General features: G+C 42.6%; 2 protein-coding genes across 11 annotated transcripts in view; one reads left to right on the top strand and one right to left on the bottom strand.

Annotated features, from left to right (window-relative positions):
- Positions 1 to 3845, top strand: part of rmc1 (regulator of MON1-CCZ1) — a 9678-nt gene extending 5833 nt beyond the window's left edge. The window contains exons 13-21 of the mRNA XM_084340059.1: positions 53 to 181; positions 516 to 622; positions 842 to 961; positions 1510 to 1587; positions 1754 to 1858; positions 2067 to 2135; positions 2211 to 2298; positions 2478 to 2615; positions 3328 to 3845. Coding sequence (XP_084196185.1) covers positions 53 to 181; positions 516 to 622; positions 842 to 961; positions 1510 to 1587; positions 1754 to 1858; positions 2067 to 2135; positions 2211 to 2298; positions 2478 to 2615; positions 3328 to 3407 — 914 coding nt within the window. The 3' untranslated portion in view covers positions 3408 to 3845. The remainder of the gene's footprint in view (positions 1 to 52; positions 182 to 515; positions 623 to 841; positions 962 to 1509; positions 1588 to 1753; positions 1859 to 2066; positions 2136 to 2210; positions 2299 to 2477; positions 2616 to 3327) is intronic.
- LOC311249185 (NACHT, LRR and PYD domains-containing protein 12-like) lies at positions 3608 to 26291 on the bottom strand. Of its 10 annotated transcripts, none has more exons than XM_084340027.1 (11): positions 25975 to 26291; positions 24494 to 25582; positions 24006 to 24128; positions 17943 to 18178; positions 15599 to 17390; positions 14099 to 14272; positions 11300 to 11476; positions 10116 to 10292; positions 8321 to 8494; positions 8125 to 8219; positions 5379 to 6809 (listed from the first exon to the last, which is right to left on the bottom strand). In XM_084340027.1, the coding sequence occupies exons 2-11, from the start codon at positions 24622 to 24624 to the stop codon at positions 6730 to 6732; spliced, it is 3159 nt and encodes a 1052-aa protein (XP_084196153.1). In that variant the 5' UTR covers positions 24625 to 25582; positions 25975 to 26291; the 3' UTR covers positions 5379 to 6729. The 10 variants fall into 10 exon arrangements, 8 of the variants coding, with proteins under 8 accessions (XP_084196157.1, XP_084196153.1, XP_084196155.1 ...); XM_084340029.1 differs by having other exon boundaries at positions 24494 to 24641; XM_084340028.1 differs by lacking the exon at positions 25975 to 26291 and having other exon boundaries at positions 24494 to 24641; positions 25523 to 25968.

The raw sequence follows: 26291 nt of genomic DNA, 5'->3' as shown, positions 1-26291 counted from the left end.
TAATTATTATTCTGCCCTTACGTACGTATTAATACGTCTCTCTGTGTGTCAGGTTACCTGTGGTACCTGCAGGTGAAGTTGCCTCCAACTGTCAACCTGCTGCAGGACAAAGGCAAACTGATGGACTTCCTGTTACGACGGAGAGACTGCAAGATGGTCATCCTGTCCGTCTGCTCACAGAGTACGTCGCCGTCTTTTTATCCGACTGTGATGAAATAAATGATGTTACATTAAAATGATCAAAGCACCAAGATGAGAGTCAAAGAACTGAACTGAGGCAGTGTGAGCCTGATAACTGTCGCTACAACAGCAAAGCTTCTTGTGTTCAGTAACTCTTCTTCAGGTGATCTGTTGGAGTCTCTCGATTATATTCAGGGTCAGAAAAGTTCAGTCTGATCAGAAAACAGCGACACAAAGTAAAAGATGAAGAGGTTACAGCCGCTGTAAGGACGTCAAAACAAACATTAAGACTTGTGAAATGTGAAATGAAGCCGAGTTGTCCGTCTCGTTCTCAGTCCTGGAGGGCGGAGAGAAGGGGAGTCTTCCCGTCGTGGCGACTGTGTTCGACAAACTCAACCAGGTGTATAAAGAATACCTGGAGGCAGAGCAGAGCTACACTGTGGTGAGTGACGTCATCTCAGCACCACAGACTTTAACTCATCGCAGAATAAATGTGAAGCTCTACAGACGAGACGTCCATCATGTCAGCGATGGACTCATGTTTCTGTGTTGGATGAGCTGAACACAAACTACTTTGTCACAGAAACATTCATGAAGTTCGGTTCAGTGATTCATTGTTTGACTCAGTCCACTTTAATGTTTGTGTTTGTCCTGTTCGTAGGCGATGGAGTCCGGTCCGAGTCGAGGCAGCGCGGCCCAGAAGCGTCCGGTCAGAACTCAGGCGGTCATCGACCAGTCAGACATGTACACACACGTCCTGTCGTCGTTCACAGAGAGGAAGGTACGTAAACACACACACACACACTTACAGAAAAGGCAATTCATGTTTGCATTTCCTCTTTTCAAGAATCTGAAAACGTCTCTTTCTCTCAGAACTTTTGCTTTTTGTGACGATCCTCCAGGATCCACGTTAACATGACTCGGCTTGTTTAGATCAGTCAGAAGCTGTGTGGTCGTGAAGTTACGCTGTTTCACCACGACAGGAAGTTTACATCTTTATTTTTCTCCACGAGTTCTTCATGTCAGAATGTCGCAGAATAACAAATGTTGTTTTCTGGATTTATGAGAAAAACCAGCTTTGTTATCCCAAAATAACGAGATGAATTAACTCATCACAGACTTAAATGTCACTAAGGTGGTCAGACTCATTCATTTCCATTGAGCGGACTGGTTTAATTCATGTTGTGTTAAAACCTTTAACATTACCGACAGTAAAGTATCATCTTAATCATTTCAGCACGAATGTGACTGAAAGACTCACATTTATTTCTCTTAATGCATCAAATGTCCTGATCGTTGGCGAGCCTGACGGTTCTGTGTGTTCTGCAGGGCGTCTCTCATAAATTCGTCATTGCGGTGCTGATGGAGTACATCCGCTCTCTGAACCAGTTCCAGATCACTGTGCAGGTAAATCCCAGCAGAGTGACGCCTCCCTGCTCACACTGAAAATCTTTGCTTGTGATCTTGAGGATTTTCACTTGACGACGTCATCGTGAGCTTGTCCTCTGCTGCCCCCCTCAGGACAAACTTTACCCTCTCAGCTGCTCACACTGTGTTTCGTTGTGTTTGTCAGCATTACCTGTACGAGCTGGTGATCAAGACGCTGGTGCAGCACAACCTCTTCTACATGCTGCACCAGTTCCTGCAGTATCACGTCCTCAGCGACTCCAAACCGCTGGTGAGTTCACGCCTGAAGCTGTTCTCACTGAAACGAGGCGACAGGTCACCTCAAATTTACTGAAACAAACAACAGACGGACTGTTGACGTCATGAACCAAACTATCATACAAACAGAAAGTAGAGCTCAGTCTTCATCTCCTCCTGATGATGAAAAAACTGTGTCCAGTTTGTGTTGACGTCCTGTGTGTTTGTGTTTGTGTGTTCAGGCCTGTTTACTTCTGTCTCTGGAGAGTACGTACCCTCCTGCCCACCAGCTGTCACTGGACATGCTGAAGGTATCAAACACTCACACACGTTAAATAACAAAGCACTTGATTCAAATGTAATCATTTGACTTTGTGTGTTTTCAGCGTCTGTCCACAGCCAACGATGAGATTGTGGAGGTTCTGCTGTCCAAGCAGCAGGTTCTGGGCGCGCTCAGATTCATCCGCAGTGTCGGTACGTTGATGTTAAGTTTATCTACCATCTCATGGACTTTATATTGTTACTGTGACTCGTTAGAGATCAGCACTGGTGAGTCTCCATGAAGCTTCACAGCCAGCAGTAACTCTTCTGACAGACATAAAGAGTTCGGACGGACTTTAAGTGAACTAACTCACTGGTGTCACGGCGAGCAGGTGGCCACGACAACGTGTCGGCCAGGAAGTTTCTGGACGCAGCGCAGCAGACCGGAGACCAGATGTTGTTCTACACCGTGTTCAGGTCGTTCCAGCAGAGAAACCAGCGGCTGAGAGGAAGTCCCAGCTTCAACCCCGGTGAGAGAAAACACACACCTGAACGTTAAACAGCCGACGTGACATCATCTCAAGTCAGATCCACCAACAGTGTTCATCGTCTGAAACACGGAGTCATCTCCTGTCTCTCTGCTCAGCTCAGCACGAGGCTGCTTTATATCGTCCGGCACTTTAATCAGCTGCTTCTCACTAATGACAGTATTTATTACTAATAATAATAATAATAATATTTTTATATAGCAGCTTCCAAAACAAAGTGATTGTTTTAAATCCAACATGTAAAACAAGAGTTTAAAAAAACAGTAACAGTATCATGACTTGGTAAATCATGAGAAATGTTCCTATAATTATGTTTAACATATTAATTAGATAATTCCTCACAATTATTAAAAGGATAACAAACCTTTTGTTCGTCACAAACAGCCTTCTACAGACGACCGTTTTGGTTTTGTGTCCAAGTTTTAAGAGATTTTTCTGTTTCTGGTCTCAGAAACTGAAAGTTAAAAGTCTCATTCAGGCTGAAAACACACGTCAGTCTTTGATTGATCCAGTTTAACTTCAGCTGGAAAGAAACACATGAAATGTGATTTTACAAATATGATCCAGATGGTTAGTGGATCTATATTTCTCATGCTTCTGAATTAGAAAGCCACACGTGCAGACTGGTGATGTTAAGTTCATTTTTAAAGACGTCTAAAGGTCTGTGTGTCTGTGTGTCTGTGTGTGTGTCCAGGAGAGCACTGTGAGGAGCATGTGGTCCACTTCAAGCAGCTGTTCGGGGATCAGGCTCTGATGAAACCGTCCACCGTGTGAACCACCGGGACCAAAACACACCCCGACTGTGCCGGCTGGACAGAGTCTCCGTCAGCTTGGACACGCAGGACGTTCAGGAGACGAGCTGAGGGGGTGACGAACCAACACGGGGATCAGATGGTTACAGTTTAAATGGACGCTCGTATCCGTCTGTATCATTTCTGTCGTCCTGTTTGTTCTGCCTCCTGGTGTCTGCTGGACTGTGACATGTCAGCGCCTGATCCAGGTCTCTGCAGGCGGCTCTCCTTGACGTGAGGCGGGGCCAGAGGCTGTGAAGATGTCGGGACGCCTGAAGAATATTTTGTACATATGACATGAACGAAGTTAACAGTGAAACTAATGTTTATTTTGTAAAGAGTTAATGATTGTGTACTAAAGTGAGTAACAACAGAAACACGTTCAAACTGCAGATTAAAGTACAGTGTGTGTGTGTTTAAACGGCCTCTGTACAGCTGATTGACATCAAACTACAGGTGTGTGTGAGCGGCAGCTCTGTGCTGCGTTCAAGGGCTACTGCCAGAATTTGACATTAGGCCGTTCAGGGTTTTGAGGTCAGAAGGACCTTATAAATCAGAGAAGTGTGGTCACAAATGTTTTTAAATGAAAATGTAGGATTTCTTTCAACAGTTTCTGTAAAACGTGACCATGTGTTTGTAAATTATCAGCTTTTAGCACAGAGTGAAACTGAGGACATCACCAGTGGGTCTGGAGTAACGTCCAACACTTAAAAACTGACATCAAGAGTAAATAAATAGCTCAATGAATAAATTAATGTCATTAAATGCACCTAAAATGAAACTAAAAATAATGTAGGGCTTCATTGATTTATTAGAAAAATGATATAAATTGATATTTTAGTTTTAAAATGCTTCTGTAGTTATTTACCTTTTGTATTTATTCCTCTAGTTTTTGTTTTACTTTCCTATTTGTCATTTTATTTATTTTGAGTTTTCTTTTTGAAAAATAATACACATAAGATGTAAATATATAACTAAATAAATTAAAAAATGAATGAATTCATCATTTAAATGATAAAACACACGTGAAAGTAAATAAATAGAAGAATATATACAAAGATAAAAACACAGAAGTTAATTAAAACAGAAATATCAATTTGTCACATTTCACACATTAATGCCTTCATTTCATGTTTTGTACGATGTTTGTTGAATTTAATGACGTTTGTTTATGGAGCCATTTGTTTTTGTTGTATTTTGGTTGCGTCAGTCATTATTATTCACTTCAGCAACATTTAGCACATAAACATTCACAGCTGATGCGTTTACCAAGTGTGCAGAACTGAAAGCACGTTTCCTGCTTCACACTCAGTTTGCAGCTCAACAACAAACTCAACATCGTTTCTACTTTGCTACATTATTTTGCAGATTGTCTTTTCCACACTGACTCAGATGAAACACTGGAAGATGATGAGTTCACTTACATATCAGAGCTGGAGGAAACAGCCTCAGATCATCATCTGGGTTGGACGACAGTATTCACACTTCTAGTTTCAACGCTGCCGAGCTCAAGAGCACATCGATGAGTTGTAGACGAAGGCTTACAGGCAGAACCACAGCAGCTGGGAACTATGGGTAGACCGACCATCAGGCAGATATTCAGCATGTTTCTGATGAACGCTTCCTGAGTTTTTTGTGTCTAACTGCCAATAAAATAAATGAAATGAAAAGTGAGATACTTTACCTCTGATGCAGCGTTCTGTCTGCAGTCACCAGTCTGGTCTCGCTCCATGTCTCCCCCACAGCACTCTCTGATTGGTTACACATCACAGTTAAGAGCCTGTCAACACTGAACGATCTGAATCTGTTGAGTAACTGGTGAGGAAGTAGAGAGGAAGTAGAGGGGAAGTAGAGGGGAAGTAGAGAGGAAGTAGCAGGAAATGGAACGACTCAAGGAAAGTACCTCAGAATTGTACTCAAGTACAGTACTGGTGTAAATAGTAGTTACAGTCCATCACTGGTTATTCTCCACTTTCACATGAAGATGTTTATTTTCCTGCAGATTAATATCAGTTATCTACTTGATTACTAATAACAAACAATAAACACGTCAGTCGACCCGAAGAGGAAACATCAAATCCAGGTCATTTTTAGTGATTTGTCTTTTACAGAATCTGTTTTTCTTTATAAAAATAAAAAGCACAACACATATGGGATAAAAAACAAACACAAACATGTGAACATTAAATGAGACGGCGACATCGTCTCTCTGAATCAGGTCCAGATCAGCGGACACAGAACACCGAGCAGAGTGACGCCTCACTGTCTGGACTGAGAAATCATTTCTGATACTTTGGAGATTTCATTGACCAAATTTTAGGACAAAGACTTTCTTCAGTTTGTTTTTTGTAATTGTTTCCGTCACCTACAAATAAATATTGTTATAGAAAGAATCCAGAAGCTGATGAAAATGAGCAAAACTTTAATCTTCCTGAGTCAGAAATAAAACACTGAATCCAGAGAAGTCATTCAAAAAACGGACTTCATTTAAACACGCAGAACATTTATAATAATATAGACGGAGGAGATTTACATCACAAGAGATGAGATTTGAATCGTGGGATTAAATATAAAACCTTCATGTACATATTTCTTAATGACTGATAACGACACTCAAGCTAACAGTTAGAACATGTTTCTCACTTCACGTCTACATGAAGTGAAAATGTTCTGATGTTCAGTGTTTGAGCAAAGTTTAAGACAGAACTGACTTTACAACTAAATCTACAGATATTATAGCAAATAAAAGCAACTCTGATCAATATGTCTTTTTTTAACAACGGATCAAATGACGATGTAGAAATAAACTGCAATTCACCATCGTTCCACATGGTGGAGCTGCAACTGACAGCAACAAACAAATATCCAATTAAATTAAATGTTCATCTACAATGTTGTTGACAAACAGCTGTTGAGGCTCTTTGTGTTGAGAAGATGTGAGTGAATAAAAGAATAAAGATCCAGGTTCCAGGTGGAGGAGATGTCTGAGTGTGGAGCAGAAGGAGTGGAGGAGTGTCAGTGTGTCTGCAGAGACTGTGTAGAAGGACAGAGCAGCAGCAGAGCAGTCCAGATACACTGATGATACTCTGTCACATCCAGAGGAACACAGGGACGATGCTGGACTGGACATTGTGTGTGACAGTGGAGCTGATCTCAGAGCAGTTCACACTGCAGCAACTGACAGTCATCTCCACTTGTTGTGATTGGTCTGTCAGTCACTGCTGGATGAAGCTCTCCTCTCCACTCCACCTCCCAGTAACACGGCCCAGTCAGAGCCTCTCCACCCACCAGCTGATGGTGCTGCTTCAACCTCTCTGGATCATCAGGACACAGCTGATCCTCTCAACACCTCCACCTTTCTCACCACTCTGACAGAGATCACCATCTGATGAGAGAAGCAGAGAGACAGTAGAAGTGATAAATGAGTGTTTACAGAGACTCCCTCCATCAGCTGTCAGTCAGTGATATAAAGACCAGCAGGACTTCAGTCCTGTTCAGACCACAAGTGGAGCGGCTGTGTAGCGTAGCCAGCTTCCTTTCAGCTCTCATGTTAACGTGTTGGAGTGAAGCTCACAGACCTGCAGACACTTTGGACATCAAGTGTGTTTACTCTGCAGGTTTCACTGAAGGACACAGTGGAAATAAACTGCTGACAGTCCCTGAACGCATCATGATTGCAGAAACAGAGAGAGACTCACAGCTCACTTTAATGATGATTTACTGCTGTTAAAAACCAGAGTCTCACTCACATTTAAATATTTCATCTACTTTGGAAACATCACATGACAAATATGTAAATATGGAGTCTGTTATAAAAATATTTGGACAAATCAAATGACACATGGGCAGATATAAATATAACGTTAAAGGTCCTACACTGAACAGTAAAACATCAGCTGTGGTTTGTGGACTTCAGCAGAGGTTCTGGTCCGTATACAGACCACATGGTTACTAAATGTAATGATGGTTGGAGAGGAGGATGTTAGCCAAGCTGACATCAATTATGGACAACCCCTCTCACCCCCTACATGAGACTGTGGGGGCCTTAAGCAGCTCCTTCAGCAACAGACTGATCCACCCACGATGTAAAAAGGAACGCTACCGCAGGTCATTCATTCCAACTGCTGTCAGACTGTTCAACACTAGTAACACTTAATGTAGCACCATAAGCACCTACTTATCTTGCACTACTTACCACTTCTACCTCCGCCATCCTGTGCAATTACCCTGTGCAATAATACCATTTTTTTCCTTTTCTTTTTTTTTTCTTTTTACATATTTGTATTTTCTTCTCTTTCTCTTATTTAAATTTTTTTAGTATTTTTAAGTCTACTTGTTTAATGTCCCTTGTAATTATTGTATGTCTGTCTACCTGCTACTGTAACAATTAAATTTCCCAGATGTGGGATGAATAAAAGTAAAAGTCTAAAGTCGAAGTCATGGTTCTCTGAAATAAGAGCCAGTGATTTGCAGGCTTCAGTCAGACTGATCTGAGAGCTGTGACAAAGATGAACTGATCAGTTGTTCAGTGTTGAAATGAGAGAACAAACACTTTGAGATCAGATTTGATGCTCCGACAGTTTGATGAATGAGGACACTGTCTCTATACATCCTGTGATGCTGTCAGCTGTGATCCAGCTTTATGTCCTGTAGACATGAACACAACAACAACAGTCGTCTTCACATCGACTCAAACACACCATCACAACAAGCTTCTGGCTCTTCTGATTGGCTGACTGCTCTCTCTCTGTCTTTCTGTCCAATCATGAAGCCTGTCACCGTTCTCCTCTCACAGCTTCACTGAGGAAAGCAGGAAATACTGGATCTTTACTTTGATACTGTGTTTAGTACAATACTGCTGAAACCAGCATGAACTGACTCCAACCCTCTACTGACCTCAGAGTCTTCAGTCTACAGTCTGGACTCTTCTTCAGATCACACAGCAGCTTCACTCCTGAATCCTTCAGGTTGTTTCCTCTCAGCTCCAGTTCTCTCAGATGGGAGGGGTTGGACTTCAGAGCTGAGGCCAGAGAAGCACAGCTGATCTCTGACAAACTGCACCAACTCAATCTGAATAAAGAATAAATGATGGAGATAAAAATTAATTTATAATCCAATGTCTGTAAATCAAATGTTAGTTCAGTTCTTCTGTTAACAGATTAAATTATAAACATTCATTAAAGCTGGAGTTTGTAGAATATGTGAAAAACGCATGAGACTGGGATGGAAACAACTGCGCTCCCCCCTCCCCTCCCTGTTTCGACTCCGTAGCTCCTCACTTTCACTTCCCACTCTCGTGGACGCGCGCTAGCGCTAGGAATATTCACGTCGGAGCTTTTCTGTCATACACTTGCCATGGCCGAATTACAGGTAAGAAAGTACTTTACCTTTCTCTTGTGAACAAATTGAACGCATGAACAAACAAACATTACTTTTGCATTGTTTAGAGACCGACTACAATTACTTCTTGCTAACATCTCAGCATGACATAGCCTACATGTCTAAAGCCACGATATTTATCATACTGACATGATACTTATGTAGCATAATCTAATGACAACAGCAACACTTATATTACGGGAAAGAGGTGTGAATGCTAAGAATAATAAAACATATAATGCTAAAGTAAACAATTACCTCCACATGCACAGACTATCGGAGAGAACCACTGTATTCAGACACTTCTTTCTTTTCACTGCAACCTGAAAATAAAAAATTACTGTCACATCCATATCTACACGGCACACGTCCTCTGTATGTCGTGTATATATAACGCTACTGACAATACATGTGACGTCGACTTTGGCTCTGACTTGCTTGTAGCTGTCGTGAGCCTTTGGCTACGGTTAGCATAAAGCTAATCAACTCACAACATTACTCTCAATTGTGACCACAAACCACCCGCTTTATTAGATTCACGGTCATTTCAACTACACAGCCAATTACTACCACACATTTAGATTATCAGCTACATAAAACTTGCATTGGAGGCTCACCTGTCCAGGAGAAGAACAGCAAGCATAGTATCCAACTTCAGCCCGATGCTATCGCTAAGCTCTCTCCACCTCGGATATGCTTGTCCAACGTTTACACGCGATTTATTCCGTCTATTGTCACTCTCCCTCTTGGACTCTCGTTTCTCTACATCGGTCTTCCTTTTTTTGGCTTGCTTAGCTGTGTATGCCTTTGTTGATATTGCTGGGATAGCAGCTTTTCCTGCCGGGACGTCCACCATTGCATCTTCACCACGGATGGAAGGTGAACGCGCATCGACTTTGTTCGAGCAACCAATAGGAACACCCTAAACAGCCTGCTCTGTAAAATGAACTATCATTGGCTGAACACTGCCGTCCCGGCACTGATTTTTTAAAGCCTGAATACAGAGCCAAGAGGAGACACAGATGTGCAGTGTTCTGTCCTAACACTATGAATTACAATATGCTGAAAGGTTATTATTGATTTTTGACCAAATGACGCCAGAAATAACTTACACACTCCAGCTTTAACTTTAACAACTGAACATTTTCTACAGTTATTTTAAGAAACAGAACTCTGAAGACTAAATTTAGATTAAAAAAACATGAAAATATGAACCAAAGGAGATTTACAACTTCATGGATGTAAGTTATGTATGAATGTAAACTCAAATGTTAATAGAACAAAACAACAGTAAGAAAGTCAGTGAACTGACCTCAGAGTCTCAAGTCTACAGTTTGGACTCTGTAGAAAATCACACAGCAGCTTCACTCCTGAATCCTGCAGCTCTTTGTTTTCACTCAGGTCCAGCACTCTCAGATGGGAGGGGTTGGACTTCAGAGCTGAGGCCAGAGAAGCACAGCTGATCTCTGACAAACTGCAGCTCCACAATCTGAATAAAGAATAAATGATGAAGATGAAAATAATTTATAATCCAATCAAAAATGTTCAGGTTTTAAATGTGTAGCTCAACATTACTGTGTCCTCATCAATGAGCTTTTCTCTAAAATGAGTGGAGTCTCATTGTGTTATTATGGATCATCATCAGCCTTCTACAGACATCATCCACATGTCAGCACAACATTCATACAGCTGTTCATGTCTCTCATCTCATCTCATCACATTTTCTTGTCCGCTTTATCCTGATTGGGGTCGCGGGGTGTTGCCGCTTTATCCCCCCTTTTTGGGGGGGTTGCGGGGCTACTAGGGCCAAATCCAGTTCTCAGAGGGCCAAGGCCAGGGTACACCCCTGGATGAGACGCCAGCTCATTGCAGGGCCCTCTGATGGCAGAGGCTGCCTCGCAAGGTGCCAACTGCGCATCAGGAGCTGTTTTGGGGTTCAGCATCTTGCTCAAGGATGCTTCGGCATGTAGCTCAGTACCGCCCAGGGGTGCCGGGGGTCACCTGCTCTACCCACTGAGCTACAGCTGCCCCGCTGTTCATGTCAACACAGATTAATAACATGCTGCTGATCTCAGTCAGGTCTTTTATTAGAGGAGAAAAAACAGAATTTTCTTTAAACATCTTCTTTTGAAAATATGCTTCGATCTGTGTGTGTTCTGTAGGATCAATATCAATGATCAGACATTTTCCTGAAAACAGTAAAACTAATGGAAACTAAAGATATATTTGTACTTCAGCTCCTCAACTGTATCAATTTAAAACAAATATTCTGTAATGTTCATATTCTGTTCACAGATTAAATTGTTAAATAAACAGTTTTCTTTAACAAACAGAAGTCTTTATTGACTGAAGACTAAATATATTCAAGAAACGTGAAAATATGAACAAAATGACATTCGTGACTTCATGGAGGTAAATTATGTCTGAACATAAATATGGTTCAATTGGTAATTAAACATATGAGATCTACAACAGTAACAGAGTCAGTGAACTGACCTCAGAGTCTCCAGTCTACAGTTTGGACTCTGTAGAAAATCACACAGCAGCTTCACTCCTGAATCCTGCAGGTCAGTGTTTCCACTCAGCCACAGCTCTCTCAGATGGGAGGGGTTGGACTTCAGAGCTGAGGCCAGAGAAGCACAGCTGATCTCTGACAAACTGCAGTCCCTCAATCTGTATAAAGCATAAATGATGGAGATAAAAATCCATTTATAATCCAATCAGATGTGTTCAGGTTTTAAATGTGCAGCTCAACATTACTGTGTCCTCATCAATGAGCTTTTCTCTAAAATGAGTGGAGTAACTTTGTCATTGTGTTATTGTGGATCATCATCAGCCTTCTACAGACATCATCCACATGTCAGCACAACATTCATACAGCTGTTCATGTCAACACAGATTAATAACATACTGCTGATCTGAGTCAGGTCTGGATTAATTATCACATTATACATTTATGTGTGTGTGTTTATAAGTTGTTTGACAGAGAAGATTTGGCACATTTTTCATGGGCACAACTCACATACTCAGCTCTGCTGCTCATCCCAGAAATGCATGTTCCTTACAAATGTGGCACCATTTAAAAGGGAAATAAACAGGCTTTCCAACGGTATAAGATTTATTGCTAAGAAGTATTGTTACAAAGAAATAATCTACCAAACACAAATGTCCTTACTTTTTGTGCTATATATATATATATTACACACAGCTCTGGAAAAAATTGAGACCACTGCAATTTTTTTTTTCTGAAATCAGCATCTCTATATGACAGCCATTCCATTCCAGTGTCTGTTGAATTCCAACACAAGCACACCTCATTCTACTTAATGAGGTACTGATTAGGTAATCACCTGTACCCAGATCATATTTAACGAGGAAACGTATAAAAAACACTGCTCTGGTCATCACTATCCTCTTGCAATAGGACCACCTGGATGGCAAATCCAGTGTTAGTGGTACCTCAAAAGTAATTGGAATAAAAAAATAACTACTGACCATGCCAAAAGAGTTGAAAAGAAAAGTTTTGAGTGAGGAAAAGAAGGGTTCAATTCTGGCTTTACTGGCAGAGGGATACAGTGAGCGTCAGGTTGCTTCCATCCTTAAGATTTCTAAGACGGCGGTTCATAAGAACAAGGTCAAGCAGCAGACATTGGGGACAACAAAGCTACAGACCGGCAGAGGGCGAAAACGACTCCACTGACCGGGATGACCGTCAACTCATTTGAATGTCACTCAGCAACGTAGGATGACATCAAGTGACCTACAAAAAGCATGGCAAATGGCAGCTGGGGTGATAACGGTTTGAAACAGGCTCCTAGGGGCAGGGCTCAAGTCATGTAAAGCTAGATCATCAATGAGAAGCAAAGAAGAGCCAGGTTGAGGTTTGCAAAAGACCATAAGGATTGGACCATAGAGGACTGGAGTAAGGTCATCTTCTCTGATGAGTCCAATTTTCAGCTTTGCCCAACACCTGGTCGTCTAATGGTTAGACGGAGTCCTGGAGAGGCCTACAAGCCACAGTGTCTCGCACCCACTGTGAAATTTGGTGGAGGATCGGTGATGATCAGGGGGTGCTTCAGCAAGCCTGGAATTGGGCAGATTTGTGTTTGCAAAGGACGCATGAATCAAGCCACGTACAAGGTTATCCTGGAAGAAAACTTGCATCCTTCTGCTCTGACAATGTTCCCCAACTCTGAGGATTGGTTTTTCCAGCAGGACAATGCTCCATGCCACACAGCTAAGTCAATCAAGGTGTGGATGAAAGACCACCAGATCAAGACCCTGTCATGAAAACCTCTGGAATGTGATCAAGAGGAAGATGGATGGTCACAAGCCATCAAACAAAGCTGAGCTGCTTGAATTTTTGTGCCAGGAGTGGCATAAAGTTGTAGCTGTCCAATTGTTTGACTTGCTATTTTTCTTTGTTTGGGCTGATTTTCCTCATGACTGATTGCAGGCGATTCAGAGCACCTGTGCACAGGTGGGGAGACTGACTCCTGATTGAGGAGTGGAAGCAGCTTGGGGCATTTCCCTCCCAGCCAATCAGGGTGTGACGACACCCTGTTTGAAAGGCTTAAGAGAGGTGGGAAATGGCACGCTGGGGGCTCTCACCCTCATACTGAATCTGCCCCCGACCCATTCTGGATCGCTCCCTGAATTACTGAGAACCTCATTCCCCCTTAGATTCCCAGCCAGAAACTGTGGTCTATTGAGGCCCATTTTTGTTTTCTTGGCTGCCCACATCTTTCTTGAGGGAACTTTGTTTATTTGGGAACCCCTTAAAACCCAAGCCAGTTTACCATTTTATTTCCCTGGGGCTTGTAGGAGCACATTTATTTATTATAGCGGGAAGAGGCATTTGTTTATTATATCCAAAAGAGGTATTTGTTTATTGATTTATTGTCTGAAGGTTATGTGTAAATGTAGAAGTTACACTGTGTCCTGAAGGTTATGTATAAATGTAGAAGTTACACTGTGTCCTGAAGGTTATGTATAAAAAGACATTTTTCTTTTAACTTTTCATACGGAGATGTGTCCCAAGAATTTAGATATTGATTTCATTTTGCAGCACAATAACAGATAAATCCTTCAGTTTCCGTACTAACACAAACCCAATTTGAGTTCAGACTGAATTCTGAATCAAAATGTTCAGACTGACAAACCTTTAAAAAGAGCTGCATGATTTGTGCTCAGATAAACACAGAAAACAAGACACCTGAAGGAAATTTAAAACTTCTGTGATAGATTTAAATGAGGTAGATATACAGTGTATAAGAGAAAAAGACATGAACTGACCTCAGAGTCTCCAGTTTACAGTTTGGACTCTTCAGTCCAGAACACAGAAGCTTCACTCCTGAATCCTGCAGCTTGTTGTCCCTCAGGTTCAGCTCTCTCAGATGGGAGGGGTTGGACCTCAGAGCTGAGGCCACGACTTCACAGTGAATCTCTGAGAGTTGACAACGAGGAAATCTGTGATGACAGAGAAAAAAAAAACTATAAAACTTCTTCATCATAAAAATAGACTATGCATGTTTAATCACAAAGCAAATTAACATGAGTGGCTGTGATCAGCTGGTCAGTCACTGATCAGCAGGTCTGTGGTTTAAAACTGAGCACCTCCTGTCCACATGTCAAAGTGTCCTTCAGCAACATAATGAACACAAATCTGAGGCCTTAGACAAAAGTCTCCATCAAACAGCTGTAATGTAAAGTGTCATATTTTAATAACCAGGATGCTGAGATTTGTTTGTTTAACTCTATTTTAACATGATGCTGATTAACTGTAAAATCACTAAGTTGTAACTGCACTTGTATGTTTTTATCTCAGTTATGTGCTCGCATGTGTTTAACACAACTTTGATGTCACTCTGCTTTTCATCTACCAGTAAATTCATTTAATGATTTCTTTTGCATTAATAGTGTCAACAGTGCTAAATACATAAAATAATAAGGGCTGTGCAAAAAAAAAAAATGCCAATAAAGCAACATATTGCAATATTTAATGGCAAAATACTGCATCTATTTCCAGCTCCAAAAATCTGTATTCTGAAAAACATTATTCATGTTTTAAACGGGCTGTGAAAGCCGACAACCTCCACTCCTGTAGATGTCGCAGGACACTGTTCAGACAGATTTCTGATGATGTTTACAGTGTGTTTAGGGACACAGTAAGAATACTTGTGCAATTTATGAAGACATCTACATGAGTTCAGTGACACAAAAGAAAACTTAATGCACTTTGTTTTCTTTCAATTTCAGTGTTTCCACTGTTTCAGGAGCCCTTTTCACACAGAGACTTCACATTATCGCTGCAGTAAAGGTTCACCATTTCTCCACCTTTGTTTGTTCCCACTGAACCAAGCAGCTCCGGCGTGAAGCCGCTCCAGTGTGTCAATTCATACAGCACGCCGGTGCTGCAGATCCAAAAAAAAAATAAAAAATCCTCCACTGAACTGAACCGTCAAAGACGCATTAAAGAAACAGTGAACAACATGTGGATTAACAGCTTGACTGTCGAGACATTTCTGAAGCCTCCATCACCCAAAGAAAGACAGTGAGAAGATGACAGAAGTTACTAGTGTTCACTAGTTTCATAGATAGAAACACAACAATGATTTTTATAGACATTTCTAAATCAACACATGTATAATTGTTTGTTAAAGGAACAGGTTAAATACTAATTTAAGGAAAACTTTTCCAATGTGGAGGTTTGATATCGTACATGTGTCTTGAGGGAGAATCTCTACTCTAACACTGATGTTGTTTTACAGTCTTGATAATCACATCTGGACTCACCGAGCCTTCCTGCAGTTCCTCACAGCTGGAATCAGTCTCAGTCGTCCCTCCTCTGATGTTTTGTACTTCTGCAGGTCCAACTCATCCAGAACCTCCTCTGACATCTGCAGCATGTAGGCCAGAGCTGAGCAGTGGATCAAAGAGAGTTCCTTCTCTGATCTGTTCTCTGACTTCAGGAACTCTTGGATCTCCTGATGAACTGAGTGGTCGTTCATCTCCATCAGACAGTGGAAGATGTTGATGCTTCTGTCAGGAGAAATATTTGTCTTCCTTTTCTTCTTCAGGTTCTTGATGGTTCTCTGGATGATTTCTGGACTGTTGTCTGTCTGACCCAGCAGACCTCCTAAGAGTCTCTGGTTGGACTTCAGAGAGAGGCCATGAAGGAAGCGAACAAACAGGTCCAGGTGGCCATTTTTACTTTCAAGGGATTTCATCATTGCTCCCTTCAGGAAGACATCAAGTGTTGAATCAACATGTTTCTTTCCCAGAAAAGCCTCCAGGACCTCTTTGTTCCTGTTGGTGTAACAGTGGAACATGTAGACTGCAGCCAGAAACTCCTGAACGCTCAGATGAACAAAGCAGTAGACTGTTTTCTGGAAGATCACACTCTCTCTTCTGAAGATCTCTGTACAAACTCCTGAGTACACCGAGGCCTCTGTGACATTAAGACCACACCGCTCCAGGTCTTCTTGGTAGAACATGATGTCTCCTGCCTCCAGATGTTCAAACGCCAGCCTCCCCAGCTTCAGAAGAACTTTCCTGTCAGCTTTCGTCAGCTCCTGTGGACTCGTCTCACGTCCCTCATCGTACTTCTGCTTCTTCCTCTTTGTTTGAACCAGCAGGAAGTGTGAGTACATGTCAGTCAGGGTCTTGGGCAGCTCTCCTCTCTGGTCTGTAGTCAACATGTGCCCCAGAACTGTAGCGGTGATCCAGCAGAAGACTGGGATCAGACACATGATGTGGAGGCTCCTGGAGGTCTTGATGCGTGAGATGATTCTGCTGGACAGATCTTCAACACTGAACCTCCTCCTGAAGTACTCCTCCTTCTGGGAGTCAGTGAAGCCTCGTACTTCTGTTACCCTGTCAACACGTGAAGGAGGGATCTGATTGGCCGCTGCAGGTCGGGAAGTTATCCAGACGAGAGCCGAGGGAAGCAGCTTCCCCTCGATGAGGTTTGTCAGCAGCACGCTGACTGATGACTTCTGTGTGACATCAGACACGACCTCATGGTTCTTGAAATCCAGTGAAAGTCTGCTTTCATCCAGGCCGTCAAAGATGAACACAAGTTTACAGACAGCGAGCTTCTCTGCTGTCACCTTCTGTAATGTTGGATGGAAAACATGGAGCAGCCTGAGAAGACTGTACTGCTCATCTCTGATCAGGTTCAGCTCCCTGAACGAGAGCAGAACCAGCAGACGGACATCTTGGTTTTCGGAGCCCTCTGCCCAGTCCAGAGTGAACCTCTGGACTGAGAAGGTTTTTCCAACTCCAGCGATGCCGTTGGTCAAAACCACTCTGATGCGTCTCTGTTGGTCAGGTGAGGCTTTAAAGATGTCGCTGCACTTGATTGGAGTGTCATGGAGGGTCTCCATCTTGGAAGCTGTCTCTAGCTGCCACACCTCATGTTGGGTATTAACCTCTTCACTCTGTCCCTCTGTGATGTAGAGCTCAGTGTAGATCCTGTTGAGGAGGGTTCCACTTCCTGTTTCATCACTTCCTTCAGTCACACGTTCACATCTCCTCCTCAGACTGATCTTATGTTCATCTAAAGCCTCCTGCAGACCAACATCCACTGCAACAGAGAAAAAAGGGAGACAAAAACAAAAGTTGACAAGTCTTATTCTACTGAAACTCTTCTGTCTGAGAGTCCTGAGGCCTGATGGCTCTGAGTGAGGCAGCTCTAAGAATTACAAATGGCTGCTGAGCTGACAACAGGTCCACACACTTATCAGCACCAGTCTACTGGGCCACACTGTGTTGATACGACAGTGATGATGAAACAGGAGCTGTCACCAACTTTGCTAAATTATTTTTGGAGGTCTGTGTTTTGGTTCTAAATGTGTTGAGTCAGCACCTTCGGTTAGCGCTGCTCTGTAGCATCGTATGCATATGAGTTTGCCAGAGTTGAGTTTCACAGCTAACATCATGTGAACGTAGTGAGTGAGAAAGCACAGCTGGTACCGGTGCATCAGTACTGAGGAGAACAGGTACTGAAACCACTTCAAATATTCAGAGTAGATATATCCACACTTTGAACAACGACATGAATCAGTGAATCTCTGCATGTTCACACTGACACTGAAGTGAAGTGACTAATGTAGGATTATCTATCAGACAGTCTTACTTGGTGCAGTTGTAGTCTGACTGGCTGTCTGCAGTCCAGCTCTTGTTCTGGATCTTTTTCCACACTGGGGACAGGAGGAGTGTTCTGGTGAAGCAGACTGGTCCCAGTACGAGGTGATGCACTGTCTGCAGAACCAGTGTCCACAGCTGGTAGAGACTGGATCCTTCAGGACGTCCTGATACAACACACAGCTGGGCAGCTGCTCCTCCACAGAAACATGCCTCCTCTTCCTCTCTCTGTGAAGACATGTCTTTATAACTACAATGATCTGTAACTGTTGTTGGAAAATATCAAGATTTAGCCGACACTTTGTGGAAGCTCAGATGGTCACATGGAACCGTAAGAGGTCATTACTTTTCTGTTTGTTCAGCATTCAGTCTGTAATGAAAATGTTTGTTTGTATAATTTATATTTATATATGTTGGTTTATATCATTTGAACTCTTCTGCTTTAATCAAGTATTTTTGTTTCTTGTCAGTCTGACACATTTTGTGACCTGCCTGTAGTTCATACAAAGTCTACAGTTTCTACAGCTACTTCACAATAAAAGCATGCCATTATAGGTTAAATATATGAGATATAGCACAATAATATAGCAGCAAACATCTGTATTCTATGTGAAGATATATTTGCATCATGGCTTCCTGAACAGAGCAAAGGACCCGATAAAGAAGGACGGGTCATTAAGTCAGTGAATCTTGCTTTGGGTCCAGACTGTCGTGCCGCTTCACGTCTCTCTGAAGTGTTCTTTCATTGACTGGAGGCATTTCTTCATCAGAAGCCAGATGATGTAGATATGTTGGGATATGTTTTAATTTAAACAGTCTGGCCCAAAGCAAGAATGCTGTGACCTGAGCGTCCCTGTTCTGATGGCGATGTGTGCATGTTAAAGCTGTCCTAGTAACAGATTCTTGAATTATATTTGATCAACGCTGCCTCATTTTACAGTGTGATCAGAGTTTCTTGAGCAGTTTGTGTTCAGATGCCACTTGAACAACACATGCAGTTATTTTGGATGAGATGCTGGGGCTCTGGCCCAGTATCTAAAGACAGCTGATTGTTTTTACAGTCTCTTTGGGCAGCTTGTGTTAGTTGAGTTTAAACTGATGCTAGAAGTGGTCTAAATCATTGTATGAGACCAGCAGGCTACGACACACAGCATGTAGCAGCAGCATCACTGGTTCAGGTCTACACAGTTTCTTGGTTGCATGCCATTCCCTTCATGTTTCCATCACTCTCTGCTGTCAATTATCAAACCAAGGTAGAAATGCAAATTAAATTACATTCTAAAAACAGAAATAGTCCAAATCCACATTCGACATTTTTCTGCCTTTTGTCTTCGTCTGCTGATAACTTTTACATAAGTGGTGCTCATGGATGTTTGTTCTCCACCTTTTGGAAGAATGTATGGTGGAGAGAATCTGAGCTCAGAGGTGTCACCATCTCCACTGTGAGTGGGATATGGATTGAAATGACGTCACGATCTGGACCTTCGAAATCAAAGGTGGACCTCACTGTCAAGTCTGGACACACAGGATGTCGTAGCGAGGCGAGTAGATTCACGTTGGCTCTGGTGAAAACAACACCACACACACACACACACACACACACACACACACACACACACACACACACACACACACACACACACACACACACACACACACACACACACACACACACACACGCTCTGGCCACCCGGTTGAAGAGATACACCAAGGAGGGAGAGGCCAGGAGAATAAACAAGCTGTTCTCCACTGAACCAGCCAAGGTGTACTCTCAGTGGCAGGGAAACAACAACCGGTCAGACCCACCAAGAGCTGAGGTGGAAAAATACTGGAAAGACATATGGGAAAGAGAGGCATCACACAACACCAATGCCCAATGAGTAGTGGACCTAAGAGCTGACCACAGCAACCTCCCAGAACAAGAACCAGTAACCATCTCAATGGCAGACATCCAAGAAAGAGTGTCAAAGATGAAGAGCTGGACAGCACCAGGCCCCGATATGATCCATATGTACTGGCTGAAGAAGCTAACTGCACTCCACGAACGCCTAGCAGCACAGATGAACCAGCTGCTGAGGGATGGGACCCACCCAGAGTGGCTAACCCAGGGCAGGACAGTCCTAATCCTGAAGGACCCCCAGAAGGGACCCATCCCATCCAACTAGTGGCCAATTACCTGTCTCTGCACAACATGGAAGGCCCTGTCAGGCATCATTGCGGCAAAAATGAGTAAGCATGTGGCTCAATACATGAGCGAGGCACAGAAAGGAATTGGCAGTAACACCAGAGGGGCCAAGCACCAGCTACTGGTTGATAGAACAGTCGCCCGAGACTGTAAGAAGAGACAGACCAACCTGTGCACTGCCTGGATTGACTACAAGAAAGCCTACGACTCAATGCCGCACACATGGATACAGGAATGTCTGGAACGGTATAAGATCAACAGGAACCTAAGGGCCTTCACCCAGAATTCGATGGAAATGTGGAAGACAACCCTAGAGGCCAATTCAAAGCCGATTGCCCAAGTCAACATCAAGTGCGGCATATACCAGGGAGATGCGCTATCACCACTGCTGTTCTGTATAGGCCTGAGCCCCCTCAGTCAGATCATCACGAAGACTGGCTACGGGTACCGATTCCGTAGTGGAGCAACAATCAGCCACCTGCTCTACATGGATGACATCAAGCTGTATGCCAGGAGCGAGTGAGAAATAGACTCACTGATCCACACCACCAGGATCTACAGCGATGACATAGGGATGTCATTCGGATTGGACAAGTGTGGCCGACCAGAGGGCAACATAGGTGATATCCAAGACAGCTACAAGTACCCTGGCATCCCACAGGCTAATGGAAACCATTAAAAGGCCACAAGGAAGTCAACCACAGCCAAATACCTCCAGAGAGTAAGGCAGGTCCTGAAAAGTCAGCTGAATGGTAAGAAAAAGGTCCGAGCCGTCAACATGTACGCACTACCAGTCATCAGATACGCTGGTATCATAAGCTGGCCAAAGGAGGAGATAGAAGCCACAGATATCAAGACTAGAAAGCTCCTCACCATGCACGGAGGGTTCCACCCCAAGTCCAGCACCCTGAGGCTATACACTAAGCGGAAAGAGGGACGCCGAGGGCTAGTGAGCGTCAAGGCCACGGTCCAGGATAAAACATCAAAAATTCGAGAATACATTGAAAAAATGGCCCTGAAGGATGAACTGCTGAGTGAATGCCTCAGGCAGCAGAACCCTGATGAGAGTGCAGAGGAGGAGGAGCAGACAACCTGGAGGGACAAGCCCTTACATGGCATGAACCACCGTCAGATAGAGGAAGTGGCTGATATCAAGAAATCCTACCAGTGGCTGGAAAATGCAGGACTGACAGACAGCACAGAGGCACTAATCATGTCAGCACAAGAACAGGCCATAAGCACAAGAGCCATAGAAGCCAGGATCTACCAGAGTAGATCAGACCCAAGATGCAGACTGTGCAAATAAAGCCCCTGAGACAGTCCAGCACATAGTAGCAAAGTAGACAAAGTAGCAGAAGAGGGTGGTGGTGATAGATGTGGCGATCCCAGCTGAAGCCAACATCAGGAAGAAGGAACACAAGAAACTTGAGAAGTACCAAGGGTTGAAAGAGCAGCTGGAACAGATGTGGAAGGTCAAGGCTAGCGTGGTCCCCGTGGTAGTGGGGGCACTCGGGGCAGTAACCCCCCAACTGGGAGAGTGGCTCCCAGGATCCCAGGAACAACATCTGAAGCCTCAGTCCAGAAGAGCGCAGTCCTAGGAACAGACAAGATACTGCGCAGAACCCTCAAACTCCCAGGCCTCTGGTAGAGGACCCGAGCTTGAGGATGACACAGATACCACCCCACCAGGGTGAGAAGGAGATTATATATACACACACACACACACACACACACACACACACACACACACACACAGAGTTGTTTAACTCATAGGTTTACATACTCTGGCAGAATTTTTGTTTTTTTGGCCATTTATCTGAGAATATGAATGATAATACAAAAACTTTTCTCTCAATCATGGTTAGTTGTTGGGTGGAGCCATTTATTATCAAACAATTTTGTTTGCTCTTTTTAAATCATAGTGACAACAGAAACTACCCAAATGACCCTGATCAAAAGTTTACATACCCTAGTTCTGAATACTGTGTATTGCCCCTTTAACATCAATGACAGCTTTAAATCTTTTGTGGTAGCTGTGGATGAGGCCCTTTTTATTTTCTCAGATGGTAAAGCTGCCCATTCTTCTTGGTAAAAGCCTCCAGTTCCTGTCAATTCTTGGGCTGTCTTGCATGAACTGCATGTTTGAGATCTTCCCAAAGTGGCTCAATGATATTGAGGTCAGGAGACTGAGATGGCCACTCCAGAACCTTCACTTTTTTCTGCTGTAGTCAATGACAGGTTGACTTGGCCTTGTGTTTTGGGTCATTGTCATGCTGGAACGTCCAGGTACCTCCCATACAGCGTCCGGGCTGATGAGTGCAAATTTTCCTCCAGTATGTTCTGATAACATGCTGCATTCATCTTGCCATCAATATTGACCAAGTCCCCTGTGCCTCTGTAGCTCACACATCCCCAAAACATCAGCGATCCACCTCCATGTCTCACAGTAGGAATGGTTTACTTTTCATCATAGGCCTTGTTGACTCCTCTCCAAATGTAACGTTTATGGTTGTGGATTGGTTTCAACAGAATCCCTAATTTTCCACTTCTTAATTAGAGTTTGAACACTGCTGATTGGCCTTCTCAATTCCTTGGATATCTTTTTATATCCTTTTCCTGTTTTATAAAGTTCAACTACCTTCACCCGCAGATCCTTTGATAATTCTTTTGCTTTCCCAGTGGCTCAGAATCCAACAACGTCAGTGCAGCACTGGATGAAACATGCAGGGGTCTGTCAGGAGCCCAGAAACTCACTGACTTGTTATACACACACACTGATTACAAGCAAACAGATCACAGGTGAGGATGGTTACCTTTAGTAGCCATTTAAACCTGTGTGTTTCAACTTGTGTGTAGGTTTTCAGGCCAAAACCTCCAGAGTATGTAAACTTTTGATCAGGGTCATTTGGGTAGTAATAATAAATGGCTTCACCCAACAACTAACCATGAGTGAAAGAAAAGATTTTGTATTATCATTCATATTCTCTGAAAAATGGCCAAAAAAAACACAAATTCTGCCAGAGTATGTAAACTTATGGGCACAACTGTATATTTATATATATGTCACCACATATTGGATGTTTTGTTGTGAACTTGAATGCCATCTGCTGTGAAGAGCACAATGCAGTTACATAAAAGAGTCACTAGATGGCAGGTACCCTCCATGACATCTTTTGTTTACAGTTAGTGTCTAATTGTCTGGTGAAACAAGTTACTGTTACATTTATATTGTTAATAAATTATTTCAATTTGACAGTAAGGCCTTAGTGTGGCACATTGCAAACGAATAACGGAGATTATATCACTCCTGACACCATGTAGACCATCTCTGGAAATAATAATTAAAAGATTCATTGAGTTATCACGACATAAAACCAATGATCCTGAACTAGACTAGTCTAAAAAAGGTATAGCCATCGTGCTAAAAGACAAAAACAAAAAAGAAAAAGATTGAGAATCGAATCATGACCTTAAAATCTAAATTTAAATGAATCAAGGATTTGGAGAATGGTGACGCCCCTATTCAAAACAAATTGTTAATCAAGGTGAGCAAAACATTTCAACAAATGCTTTTCACATCATGTTAAACACTTATCACATAAACTAAGTCCACCTCCATCAGGTAGGTCCTAACACTTGATTTAAGAAAGAGCCAAACCAACTAATTATCATGAAGACAAATGTGACAGAATCAAACATCTGAAGAACTTTAAGAGTCTGAAGAGTTTACAATATTTACCATGACTTTAATATGAGGGCTCAAATACTGTAAGTTAGGTTTCTTTATTATTTATGTTTTCAAAGAGTTTGTCTGAATGTGTCATCTTTCAACAGGACAGATGTCAGCTTACAGTAAAAACAGTCTCTTACTGTGTGTCTGAGGGTCCAGGTTCTGAAGCACTGAAGTTTAGTGGGCTATCTTTGGACCAGTCACTCTTCATAGACAGACAGCTGGACACTGGAGACTCTGCTCTCCGTCTGTTGTACTGAACTCTGCAAACACCAACATGTTTTTATTAATCTCATAGGACCCTTAAAAACATCTATGATGAAAGTCATTTATGAAGCTCTGAATACACAAACTCCTGCAACAGTTGATAATTAGGTGTTTAAAGTTTGTATTAGTCCTCTTAGATTAGATTACAGCTTCTCAAGGTGACTGACAGCTGTCACAGGTACAAAGAGGAAGATGAGACTAATTATTTATTTTGTTTCACAGACAGTTTGTTAGATTTATGTAGCAAATACATCTTAATGAATAATTTAATCATTTAACATACAAACACACAATCAACCAGTAGAACGAGCAGAGAAAACTGAAACTAGTCAGGTAAATAAGTTAGTATCAGTTCTCTTACTGTGTGTCTGAGGGTCCAGGTTCAGTACTGAAGGCTGGAGGATAATCTTTGGACCAGTCACTCTTCATGGACAGACAGCTGGACACTGGAGACTCTGCTGTGACCTCCTCTTCCTCCACATGATGACTCATTTTCTGGCCTTCAGTGTCTTTGAAAGTTAAAACAGCAGCGCTGGCTGAGACTGAGAAACAGGAAGTAGCATGCAATCTCCCTCTCTCCCTTCACACTCACACTCACACACACACACACACACACACACACACACAAAAGCAGTATACAGTGTAATTAATGGAGGCAGCTCTCCGCTTGGTCAGCTCTCTTTAAATCTGTGCCTGTGTTCTTGCGTTACACTACACTTAATGTGTTTAATTCAGCCAATCACAACTTTGTGTCCACATATGAATCAAACTGTTTAGTTCCTTCATTTCTTTCCTCTACAGTCCACAGGGAGAAGATTCACTCAGAAACTTTGGCAGTGAAATAAAAAAAAGGTTAGATGAACACTCAACCTGCATTAGCTTTAGATTCCTCCCTCGTGTCGCCTCAAAACTGAGTCTGAACTCACAAAACACTTTCACTTCTAGGTTCCCTCCCTTTTTTTATCTTCCTGGATCACATGATCTGCTCCTCCCCTCTCCATTTACAGGTGTGTGTGTGCGTGTGTGTCTGTGTTCCTGTGCACCAACATAGTAAAGCACTAATGTAACACCATATGAATGAGAGTCAAACTCATATACTTCTGTTGAAAACTACCTCAGGATACTTAGAAGAACTATCAGAGGACCTAAACAAGCATCTTCATCATTTTATCTACCAAAGTAATATTGTGATTATTAACGCAACCTGTTCACAACTGTGTAGACCATCAAACCAGCAGAAAAGCGGGACATTTATAGACAATAATATGTATATAAATCACAAGCGCAATAAGGTAAGGATGGTAAGAAATAAAGTGAAAACAGTGATATTTGTCAGAACAGCAGCAAAGCGGGCACAGCTCTGTCACAGTGAAGTCTGTCTGTGACTTACTGAATGAGTGATGCACAGTCCTCAACTACGTTCACAGAAGGTTTCTTCTCATGTAAACAGCTGCAGTGGAAAGTTTTGTTCTTGTTAATGCATTTATAACTATATTTGAGTCAAACGTAGCTACAACGTGTCATGTGATGCATCTTCAGTGATGTTTTTACATTTTCAGAACAAACTATAACTGAGACTAGTACAGGAAATTGCGGATGAACATTTTATAACCAAAAATTCACATTAAACACACTAAATCTGACTGTCTGTGTCACAATTTGACCACAATTAACCGTTACTAGGCTTCCGCCAAGCTAACGTTACAATCCAAACCGTTCAGCCGGAGCTAGCTACCTAAAGCTATACAGACAACATCAACTTAACGTTAAATAACTGAACTAAGCTTTGCTTTTTTTAACCCGAGTTAACAGCTATACTTAAGCATGATACACAGTTATTACCTTTCTGTATTCAGTCCATCTTCAGCAGCACACACTGCCGTTGTGACCACAGCCAAGGTCAATGGACAGACGTTGATGAGACGCTAACCTAGCTAGCTAACACAGCCCGTTAGCTAACGTTAGTGAGCTCGTCATGAAGCGTCCTGAGTTTGTCCACTTTATCCGAGTCACACTTCCCTGAACTGTCTGTTAACGACACCCGAGCTTCCTCACAGCTGCCTCCTTTAGTTCAGACTCCCCAAACCACCGAGGACGGTTTACATGTTAGTTGTCGGTTGATCGTGTCGCTCCGTTCTCCACCGGAAGCGTCCAGACCG

Source organism: Pagrus pagrus (genome assembly GCF_965226575.1).
Source record: "Pagrus pagrus genome assembly, chromosome: 20".
Lineage (NCBI taxonomy): Eukaryota > Metazoa > Chordata > Actinopteri > Spariformes > Sparidae > Pagrus > Pagrus pagrus.
This window is presented reverse-complemented; position numbering and strand designations above follow the sequence as displayed.